General features: G+C 45.2%; 1 protein-coding gene across 1 annotated transcript; it reads left to right on the plus strand.

Annotated features, from left to right (window-relative positions):
• Positions 1-302: 302 nt before the first annotated feature.
• On the plus strand, positions 303-9304 carry Trim45 (tripartite motif containing 45). Its single transcript, XM_076861722.1, has 6 exons — positions 303-1092; positions 3069-3802; positions 5275-5404; positions 5920-6034; positions 8020-8146; positions 9032-9304. Exons 1-6 carry the CDS (start codon positions 605-607, stop codon positions 9178-9180), a joined length of 1743 nt encoding a protein of 580 aa, XP_076717837.1. The 5' UTR covers positions 303-604; the 3' UTR covers positions 9181-9304.
• Positions 9305-11234: the final 1930 nt, after the last annotated feature.

The raw sequence follows: 11234 nt of genomic DNA on the forward strand, positions 1-11234 counted from the left end.
AGGTCCGCCTCTCTCAGACGGTGATTGGAGTTCCCGGAGCCGACAAGGACTGGGATTGGTGCGAGGACCGGCGCTAGTTTTCGGGCCTGCTGGGCCAAAGCGCTGGGAGGAGGTGCCTACAGAGGAGCTAGCGGAGACTCGCAGCTCTCTTTCCCGCTGCACGCCCTCCGCAGAGGGAAGGAGCCAGAGGACCCTCTACCTCATCGCTTGTAGCGTGTTGCACGGGACCTTGGGACGGGCTGCAGGAGGCGGGTGGGCATGGGGGGAGTGAGAGGCAGGGGTCTTGGAGTTAGCGGTAGGGCTAGCTTGGAGACTTAGACCTGGAAGTGCAAAGGGGGAGGAATTGGGAAACAGGAGGCTGTGGGTGTGTTTGGTATGGGATGCCATGGAAAGGAGGGGGCCCTACCACAGATCTTGAGTAGATTTGTGGATGGTTTCTTGGAGGTATCCTCTACCTCCCGTTTGCCCTTTTATTTGCCAACAAGCGATTCCCCATGGTCTCTGTTCAAGTTCTGGAAACTTTCTCTCTGGGTGGGTTTAATCAGCTGCACCATTATAGAACTGCCCAGGGTCTTTTCTGATACTGGGCACAAACCTTGGGAATATGTCAGAAAACAAGAAGCCACTTTTGGGCTTTGTGCACAAACTCCCCAGTGGGACTGCAGCTGGGAACTCAGGCAAGACTCGCTGCCCTTTGTGCATGGGGCTTTTCAAAGCCCCCAGGCTCTTGCCTTGTTTGCACACGGTTTGCACCACATGTCTGGAGCAGCTGGAACCCTTCTCAGTAGTGGACATGCGAGGGGGAGACTCTGACACAAGCTCTGAGGGGTCCATATTCCAGGAACTCAAACCACGAAATCAGCAGTCGCAGATTGGCATCCTCTGTCCTGTATGTGATGCCCAGGTGGACCTGCCCATAGGTGGAGTGAAGGCTTTAACCTTAGACCACCTGGCCATGAATGATGTCATGCTGGAGAATCTGCATGGGGAAGGCCAGGGCCTGGTGTGTGACCTGTGCAATGACAGGGAAGTGGAGAAGAGGTGTCAGACCTGCAAATCCAATCTCTGCCAATTCTGCTGCCAAGCTCATAGGTAAAGATGGGATACGCAACCTGTGTGACTTAAGAGTGGAGTACAAAGTGGTGTTAAGACAGAAATCTTGGCTGGGTGCATCGGCACACACCTGTAATCCCAGTGGCTCAGGAAGCTGAGGCCGGAAGATTGTGAGTTCAAAGCTAGCCTCAGCAGCTTAGTGAGGCCCCGTCTCTAAATAAAATACAAAAAAAGGGCTGGGGATGTGGCTCAATGATTAAGTGCCCCTAGGTTCAATCCCTGGTTACCCTCCCCTCCCCAAAAAGAGAAAAGAAATCTTTGGTGGGTAATTTAAAAGGAAAACTTTCTCTAATACCATCAAAGATCAAAGACTAATTCACAATGCAATAGCAAACACTCTAGCACAGTAGTTAACCCCATCAGCTTAGAGTAATACTTGTAGTAATAACAGTGAAGGTTTGCATAATCCTTTTCAAAGCACATTCAGTTTCCTTTTATCATCAGTCATTTGTGTAATGCATAAGTGTAGTAGGTGCTGGAGAAATGGTAGGATAGTATAATAGCATAGATTCTGCCCTTGATCTCATATGATCATTGCAACTCTTATAGAAAGGCAGCACTATTTTCATCATCATTTATTAATTGAAGGAATTTGCCAAGGTCCAACATTTGGTAAGTAAATGGGTAATAGAATCAAGTCTTAAATCCAGATCTTTAGACTATTCTGTGTGTGTGTGTGTGTGTGTGTGTGTGTGTTAACGAATGCCATCTTAGGATAGGAGCTGATTAACTAGACCTCAGTTCAGCCTTATGCCATCGAGTTACTCTGTAGCTTGGAGAGGTAGATATTATTTGGGGTGCCAAATATGTCTTCTATCACACTTTGTGAACAGTTTGTCAGATGGATCATTCATTTTTCCCTTGATACCCTACCCTACTTCACTCTAGGATGTCCAAATATAAAATGACTAAGCTTTTAGGATTAGCCTAAAATAGTTCTTAAGTTCTGACTTCCATTTGTTTTCTGGCCTTACCAACAGAACAAATTAGTAGTCTTCACTCTTTCTATTTTTATCTGGTAATTATATGACAATCCCTGTGACTGTATTGCTGCCAGCCAAACAGCTGACCCTATTTCTATGCAACTACTCTTCTGGTGCCAGGTTAGGCACTCAAGCTTCAAGTTAATATAATGCTAATAGGGAAACTCTGAGCAGTACCAAGGTTTCCTAAGGATTTCCCTGAATCTCTGGAGGGCTACAAAAAAAGGGGAATTAAAAGAAAGCTTTGATTTTTTTTTTTCCTAACCATTGATTTCACTTTTTAATAATGTTGATGACTCTTAAAAGACATTCTAGTCTGCTGATGGTGGGTGATAGGTATTGGTCTAAGAAAATGCTTTAGGTGAAAGCCAGATAAAAGTTTTTGTCAGGGCCAGCTACTGCTTTTAACTTTTTCTTTGTTTTTACCACTGACCTTTTTTATTTTTAATTTTGAGGCAAGGTCTTGCTAAGTTGCCCAGGCTCCCATTGAACTTGGAATCCTCCTGTGTCAGCCTCCCAAGTTGCCTACATTATAGGTGTGCACCACCTTGTCCAGCTAGGTAGCTTTTTAATTGCTATGCCATTTGGCAGTTTATGTAGCTTGGTGCTGGTTTTCATAGTGTTCATCTCTAGCTTACTGTAGAAGCAGGCCGTGACTTTTTGTCCAAATTCACCAAATTACTGGGGAAAGTTAGGATGTCATCTTGGCCTTACAACCATTTGCAAAAAAGTGTCCCAAGCCAAAGCCCAAGAGCACTCCTATTTTGTTCTGGAATAACAGCCATTTTAGGTAGGTATTGGTCCTACTGTACCGACAAGTAATGAATCAGAGAGGATCATGCAGTTAGGGGTTAGAACAAGGAATGGAACTCAGATTTATTTTTCAGAGCCCATTCTCCTAAAACCTCTGCCAAACTATGTTCCTCCTTGGAATCATTCCCTAATATCCTGTTCCTACCGGCTTGTTCCCAGGCGACAGAAGAAAACCAGTTATCACACCATGGTGGACCTCAAAGATCTGAAAGGCTACAGTCGGGTTGGAAAGCCTATCCTGTGTCCTATTCACCCTGCAGAGGAGCTGAGACTGTTCTGTGAATTCTGTGACCGGCCTGTGTGCCGTGATTGTGTGGTGGGGGAGCACCGGGAGCACCCCTACGACTTCACCAGCAACGTCATCCACAAGCATGGGGACTCGGTGCGGGAGCTCCTCAGGGGCACCCAGCCCCGCGTGGAGGCCCTGGAGGAAGCCCTGGCTCAGATCAAAAGGGTGAACAGTGCCCTCCAGAAGCGAGTGGAGGCAGTGGCTGCCGACGTGCGAAAGTTCTCCGAGGGCTACATCAAGGCCATCGAGGAGCACCGGAACAAGATGCTGAAGCAACTGGAAGACATACGGGTCCAGAAGGAAAACTCCCTGCAGCTGCAGAAAGCACAGCTGGAGCAGCTGCTGGCCGACATGCGGACTGGAGTGGAGTTCACGGAGCACTTGCTGACCAGCGGCTCGGATTTGGAAATCCTCATCACCAAGGGGGTGGTGGTAGAACGGCTCAGGAAGCTGAACAAGGTGGAATATAACACCCACCCTGGAGTAAACGATCACATAAGCTTCTCTCCTCAGGAGAAGGCGGGCCAGTGCCATGGCTATGAAGTGTATGGGGCCATTAACACCAAAGAGGTGGATCCAGCCAAATGTGTCCTTCAAGGAGAAGGTAGGAAGGCATTTGTCATGGGCATTGAGAGGGCAGTGGACAGGGACGTGGTGTTTCAAGAACTGGGGCTTGTTCAACTGGAAAAGCGATAGATTGGTTCAAGACAGTGATCTGCTGTCTTGCCCCTTTCTTTCGGATTTGTTCTGGTCAGAGTGCTGTTGATATGTAATACAGGTGTGAGACTTCACCCTGTTCCACTTCAGACAAGTAGGAACTACCAGAAACCCAGGGATCATGCTTTGTTTCCATCAGAGGTTAGAATTGGGACAGTGTCTGCAGAGATAAATAAGGGCAATGACAAGGGCAGGGTGAGGTCTGCCAGCTCAGTGTGGCAAGCCTCAGCTGCCTGCATCATGCTGTGTAGGAGGTTAGAGAGAAATGAGGAAGACGACATTATGTTTTCCTTTCTTCCATGCCCATTCTTGGTTTACGTAAGCCTTATGTCATTGGCATGTAAAAGAATATGATAGGTACTGGGCGTGGTGGTGCACACCTGTAATCCCAGCAGCTCGGGAGGCTGAGGCAGGAGGATCACAAGTTCAGAGGCAGCCTCAGCATAAGAGAAAGGTGCTAAGAAATTCAGTGAGTCTCTGTCTCGAAATAAAACACAAAATAGGGCTGGGAGTGTGGCTTAGTGGTCAAGTGCCCCTGAGTTCAATCCCTGGTCACCAACCCCTACCAAAAAGAATAGGTGTTTCATTCATCAGGGAAAGAAATGGTTTCTTTTGCCCTGTGTTGTATTTCTAAAAGAAGCAGATTAGTCAAATATATATTTCATAGATAAGTCCTGATGGGAAAATTGAGTTCAAGAATCATCCTGACTCTGGCAAGGAATTCATAACTTTGGAAGTCACAGATACCTTTTAAGAATGATCTATTCCCCCAGAAACACCAATGAAACTAGGGCATATACTTTGAGGAGATTTTTAGACCCTTCATGAGCCTCTCCATAGACCTCTTATTAGTTATGAAGCCTGGGCTAGGAGACCAGGTTCATCTGGATGCTGGGCTGAAGGCTGTAGCATTTGATAACCCTCCAGCTTGACACAAGCTGCTGTGTTGCAGACGATCTCACAACACGGAGGGTCCAAATTGGTCAGCTGTATCCCCTGCCTATTCCAGCAGGATCCAGAGCTCAGAGAGTATGGTTTTGCAGTGACTGACCTCTCACAGATCTAGAGATTTCCTTCTCCAAGTACCTAGATCCATCCTGAGTCTTTTCAAAGCTTCCTTAAGAAGTGAAGATAAAGTTCAGGAACGTGTACAACTCAGGAGGCAACCTCCCAGGAGGAATTCCCAAGAGATATACTCAGGAAGGCAGAAGGGAAAGAGAAAAGAAAGAATAGGATGGTTACAATAAGCAGGAAGCACAACCTGTGTTCTGAAAAGAAAAAGCTAGATGGTATCTTACCTGGGGATGTGGTCACTATGGTTTGCCTTTGAGGTGAGCACTGAGTGTTTATTTTTTGCAGATCTCCACAGAGCTCGGGAAAAACAAACAGCCTCTTTCACCGTACTTTGTAAAGATGCAACAGGAGAGAGCATGGGCAGGGGAGGAGACAATGTCCATGTTGCAGTTCTCCCTAAAGATAAGAAAGACAGGTTTGTGTTGTGCAGTTAGGTGTCGTGGGTAATAAGCAGTGAGGAAACTGGAAACATGAGGTCCTTTGAGTTATTGGAGATGCAAGTGTAGTAGTCCATGTTATCTTTATGAAAAAAACATGTTATAATCAGTTGGACCAAATCTGTTTTCTTTTGTGGATTGTTTTCTTATATCCAATACTCTCTCAAAGATTTAGTCTGCCCCTTAGATTACCTTCTTCCCAGCTTTGGAATAGATGGAACTTTTTCCAGATTGAACTGAATTTTACCCTTCCTAAAATTTAACCTACCTTTGCTACTAAGTTATGCTAGAAGCATATTTCTATCTCTCTGGAATTGAAGTATAAAGGACTGAAAGTTAACCTCTGAGACAAGTAGAAGAAGCATCCCCTTTGGGGGATGTTTAAAATTGTTATCGAGTGAAATGATGTAAGAGTTCACATCCTAAAATGGTAGGCAGCTGAAGCAGGTTTGTGAGAGGGAATAGGATTTTTTTAATTCTTGTCTCCATTTAGTCCAGTCAGGACAATGGTCCAAGATAACAAGGATGGAACGTACTGCGTTTCCTACACCCCCAAGGAACCTGGACTCTACACCGTGTGGGTCTGCATCAAAAAGCAGCATGTGCAGGTAAGTAAGACCCCACCCCCAGCACATGCTGGCCCCGGCTCCTTTTACCCTGCTCCCCTGGTTCTGTTATTTTTGGGATCTGGTGACATATCATAAGATCAGCTGCATAAAGATTGAGTAAGATTCTCTTCTTATTTCCCCCCATCTCCTCACTGTAGAAAAAGCCTAGATTTTGCCACTCTTATTCTTACTAGAGGATTCTAGTGATCATAAGAACTCTTTATCCCTATTTCCCCTCCTGGCAGTTCTGCTTATATTTTTATCATTCTCTTAGTCAGTTTGTTGGAATTCTTAATTTGGGGAAGATGCCCCAAACACGCGCAATCTATCAGCAGACAGAATGTAGTCTAGCTCAGTATTTTCCAGAGTTGTGCAAACTGACCAGACGCAGACTGGCTGGGACATAATTGGTAGGGTTATACCCCCTCCTCTCAACTGACCATCATCCATCTGCCTAACCATCTGCCCATGTAATTCTCTACTCTGTTTTACATATATGCTTACCTGTTACCATGGTTACTATGCCACCTCCACAAAGAACTATGATACTTTCTGGTTTGTGAAGTGTTTTAAAACTGGGTAATCCATGTCCCGCAGATTTTCTCTTGTTTACATCTGCTAACACTGGAGTAGTCAGAAATTCCCATCACCCAGAAAACAACATTGCTGGGAATACTAGAATACTATGCAGTATCACGATCTCTTAGGCTAGTAGTTTGTATACTAGGCAGACTCATTCAACAGCCACTTATTGCTTACCTACTCACAGTATGTCACAAAAGTTTCGGTGTTTTTATACATTACTTCTGTTTTCTTCAAAATCACTCAAGTACGGAGATCATTGTCCAATTAGAGTAAGACCAAACTTGCCACACTATGCAGTAGCTCTGTAGCAAAATCAGATTTTGAACCTATTTCTTCAATGCCTGGTTTGTGTTTTTTAAATGAATTGTGTGTTAGCTTTCTGTAACAAAATACCTGAGATAATCAACTTAAAAGAAGGAAAGATATTTTGGCTCACAGTTTGAGAGGTTTCAGTCCATGGCCCTCCTTTAAAATGAGGGGGGGGGGGATATAATATTGGAAAGGCTTCTAAGATTCCAGGCATTTTACTTAGTGCTTTCTCAGACTATGTGGTTCTCACATATGAATAGACAAAGTGCAACACTCATTAAACATTTTTGTTTTTGTTTAACGTAGATAGAAATTAGAAAATGAAAGTTATCCTTAAAGAGAGTGGGAGAGTTACTGGAGAATTATTAGCTGCAGAGGGTTAACCTTTCTCCCTTCCATGCATTCACAGTCCCATGATAGGTGGATGGGCAAACAGATGTGTTGTGTCCAGGATGGAGGAACAGGAGGAAAGAGGGTAGCCCACTATGTAAGGGGAGAAGGCATGTGGGTGAGAAACTGGAGATAGAGCCACAGGAGGACCCAGCCTTGTGGTGGCAAAGTTCTACAAATTACCCCTGAGATTACTTAAGAATTAAGACTAAGCATCCTAAAGACCAAAGGAAGTCCCAGAAAAGCACAAATCAAGATGATTGACATATCAGGTGGTCTACGAACTTTCATTTCACACATGGGAGGCAGAACTCCTGGTAAAAAAGCTTAACCTGATTAGGATATGGGCTTCTGCTTTTCTGCCATCTTACCAAAACAAGCCCTATCTAATTCAGATGTCACTGAGAACAGAACTGACTCTGTGGGATCCCACTCAGTGTCCAAGGGGTGCTGTCAAGCAGTTTCTATGGTGAGAAGTATGACAGAAGGCTGCACAGGCTCCTTGATTCCAATTTTACTGCATTTGTGTCTACCCCCCACCCAGCTGAGCAGAGTTCTTGTCTTCTCTTCTGTTTCTCTACTACTGTCCTTGTCCCTCCAAAGGCGGGCTCCTTGGCTAGACTGTTTAGCACATAGCAATGCTCAGCACACCCTGTTGACTCATAAGGTGCTGTTCTTTGCTCTTGGCCTGAACACGGAAGGGCTCACCATTCACTGTGACTGTGAGAAGAAAGCGGCGCCCACACCTAGGTGTGTTTCACTGCTGCACCTTCTGCTCTAGTGGAGGCCAGAAGAACGCGCGCTGTGCCTGTGGAGGCACCATGCCTGGTAAGGAGGAGCAGTATTCATTACCCTTGGGACTATCTTCCAGGAGTAGGGATCAAGTGACATCCCCCACCCCACCGCACTGCCACATAGCCACTAGGTTGGGATGCTTGGACTGAGGCTTTGTTTCTAAGAAGCATAATCTGTTTTGTGTGCAGACACAGTAGAAGTTCCACTTAATCTGGCTTCTATATTCTGAGCTGATATTGCAGGTTGAAAGTTCTGAGATCTGTTTGGTTTTGCTACAGTTCACCAATCCTGCAATCCCATGCTTCTCTGGGATTTTCAATTTCAGTCTATACCCTTTCCAGGAGGCTGAGCAATTTGAGAAAGATAGACCCATCTTACCCCTTTTAAAACCTTAAAGAAATTCCAAATGAGGCAATGATTGGGGAGTGGATGATTAGATCAGTTAAACCAGGTCTGGCTCTTTTGTTGGTGGTAGGGAGATCGCAGGCAATAGATGGAGTTAATTTTTTAAATTGCTCTATCATGTCCTTATTCTAATGGTGGGCCATAAAATGGGCTTTTGTACCCTTCCTTAAAACCACTCCAGTACCAGCCTCCCTTTTCATTTCCTTTAATCTACCCTTCTTTTTCATTTCATTTTACAGTTGAAATTCAAATCCTTTCACTTTGCGGTTAAAGGCCAAACTAGTTCATCGCCTTCGGTTGGTGCATTTAAACGCTGTTGGGAGAGCTTTGTTGACTTTCATGGATTTGCTGTGAAGAGTCTTGAGAATCCTCCTACCACGGAGGGTCAGATAGCTTGTTCCTCTCCTCGGGGTTTCCTTAGGGAATGTCCAGGGTTGCCAGGAGGTTCAGTTTCCGTGGTATCTGGACTGCACTCTCAGGGTTGTTTTTTCCTCTCCTCTTTGTACTGTGCAGGTGGGTACCTGGGCTGTGGCCATGGGCACAAAGGCCATCCTGGTCGTCCTCACTGGTCTTGCTGTGGGAAGCTGACTGAGAAGTCTGAGTGCACATACATAGGTGGGCAGAGCACCTCGACGAGTCTGCTCAGGACTGTGGCACTGTGATGCTTCCCGGACGAGTTCAGCCTGCTAAAACCCCAGACAGCTGGATTTCAGATTTCCAGAGGATTCCCAAGCTCAATTAATTCTGAAGAGACTGATAAAATTAAAAACAAAGTGCCTTATCTTATTTTATAGTTCAAGTGCTTATTTGCGAGTTACTCACTGATTGTACTTGTGGATGGTTGACTGAGTTTCTCTTTAAGGTAGGTTGGTGTGTGTTCTTTCTCTTTTGTACAGGTGTGGAAGAATCTATGCCCTTGGAACTTAGTCATGGGGTGGGGGATAATTTAGCTCCTTACTTTCTGATATATTATAACCTTTTAAATTTTTCCCTGAGCTGTGGTATTTAGATATTTCCGTTGGAATATAACTGCCCCCACCCCATCTTATCCACTGGGTTCTTTAGCACACTTTCAGTGGATTTACTGGTACATGTTTTGTAACCATTATAATGTGACCTTGCTATTTGAGCAGGTGTCTCCCTCCTCCCTCTCTGGACCATGTCTCCCCCTACCTCCTAAAAGCCTGAAGGATAGCTCTTGGTATAGGGTATACAAGTAGAACATTAATAAAGGGTGTTGAAATACATCTCACATGTCTATTGCAGTTCTGTTGATGCCAGGTGACCTAGACGCCATCACCCCCTTCACATCACTTTGATTTTTAGAGAATAACCTTTGCTTGTGTGTATATGCCTGGAAACTTAACTGAAAGTTTTGATTCTTATAAGGTGCCTTATTAGCTGCTAGAGAATTCTGGGGAGAGGGAATAGCGCTGGTGCCTCAGCCCTGCCCAGGACTTTTCTGTATATATTTTGTGTGTTCTGCGGGGACTCTCGATTTCTTCTATAGCAACAAACTCAGCATATATTAAATAAAATTATTGAAATCTGCATTGTAAGTTTCCTTAAGTAGCAGGTGACTCATTTGACCGGTGAATTGGGTCGGGCAAAGCCAGCGAAGTCACTAGATGGTGACTGTCGGATCTTCTGGGGTGTATTTCCTCCTTGAGGCTGACATAAACACTAACATGTTCTCTGTAGTCTCATCTTCTTCTGGAAACATTCCCGTCAGCCTCCTTAACCCAAATCTGGTCTTCCCAGAAGATGCTGTTGCCCATCACCCTCTCAGATTGTTAGCAATGGGTTCTCCCTCACTCCTGATAACCGTGGGCCAAGGGTCAGGTAAGGGGTCTTTTTTAGTTTGTCATTGCTGCTTTAAGATCAGTGATTCTCAACCAGGAGTGACTTTGCCACCCAGAAGATATCTGGCAAAGTCTCAGAGAAAGTTTGGTTGCCACTGCTGGGGCGGGTACCAGCAACATCGAGTGGGTACAGGTCAGGGATGCTGCTGAGTGAGCATTTTACAGTGTTCAGGACAGCTTCCCCAGACAAGGAATTATCCAGTCCAAAAATGTCAGTAGTGCTTGAAAAACCTCTTCTAGACCATTATCCCACTTGTTTTCTAAAAATGATCATTCGCCCTCATTTCTTGATTATAGTGTCAAGCTAAGCTCGCTGTCACCCCAGTACAGTTCCTCATCAATCTCAGGGTAATTCAGTAGCCACATAGACCTTGGGGTTGTGAGGCCATTTCCACTTAGCCTACCTTAGCCTTATAATCATTCCTTGATTCCACCCGCACCCTCTGCGTAGTCTCAATCTCCCGCGACCTGCCCTCTTCTTACTTGCCCACTGTGATAACCTGACTACTTATTCTTCTTTCCTTGGAACCCACAATGCAGTGATTCTACCACTTTCTTGCTATTCCTCTCATCCCCTCATGTCCTTATGTCCTCCCCTGCATCCTTCTCAGCTTAGACCATCATTACAATTGCTGTTGCACAGAGTGTCCCTTGTTATCTTGTCTGGCAGAACTGCCACCCACATCGGATCCAGCTTTTCACTTATCCCTCTGAATGATTCTGCAGAAAACCACTAAAACATGATGACGAGTCCCACTTTAAACTTATGACCACTCATTTTAATGGGCTCTTAGCATTGTCTGGTGTGTTGACGACATCTCCTTAGTTCCTGCACTTGTCCCACTCGCCTAGCT

The sequence above is a fragment of the Callospermophilus lateralis genome, chromosome 7, assembly GCF_048772815.1.
Source record: "Callospermophilus lateralis isolate mCalLat2 chromosome 7, mCalLat2.hap1, whole genome shotgun sequence".
Taxonomy (NCBI): domain Eukaryota; kingdom Metazoa; phylum Chordata; class Mammalia; order Rodentia; family Sciuridae; genus Callospermophilus; species Callospermophilus lateralis.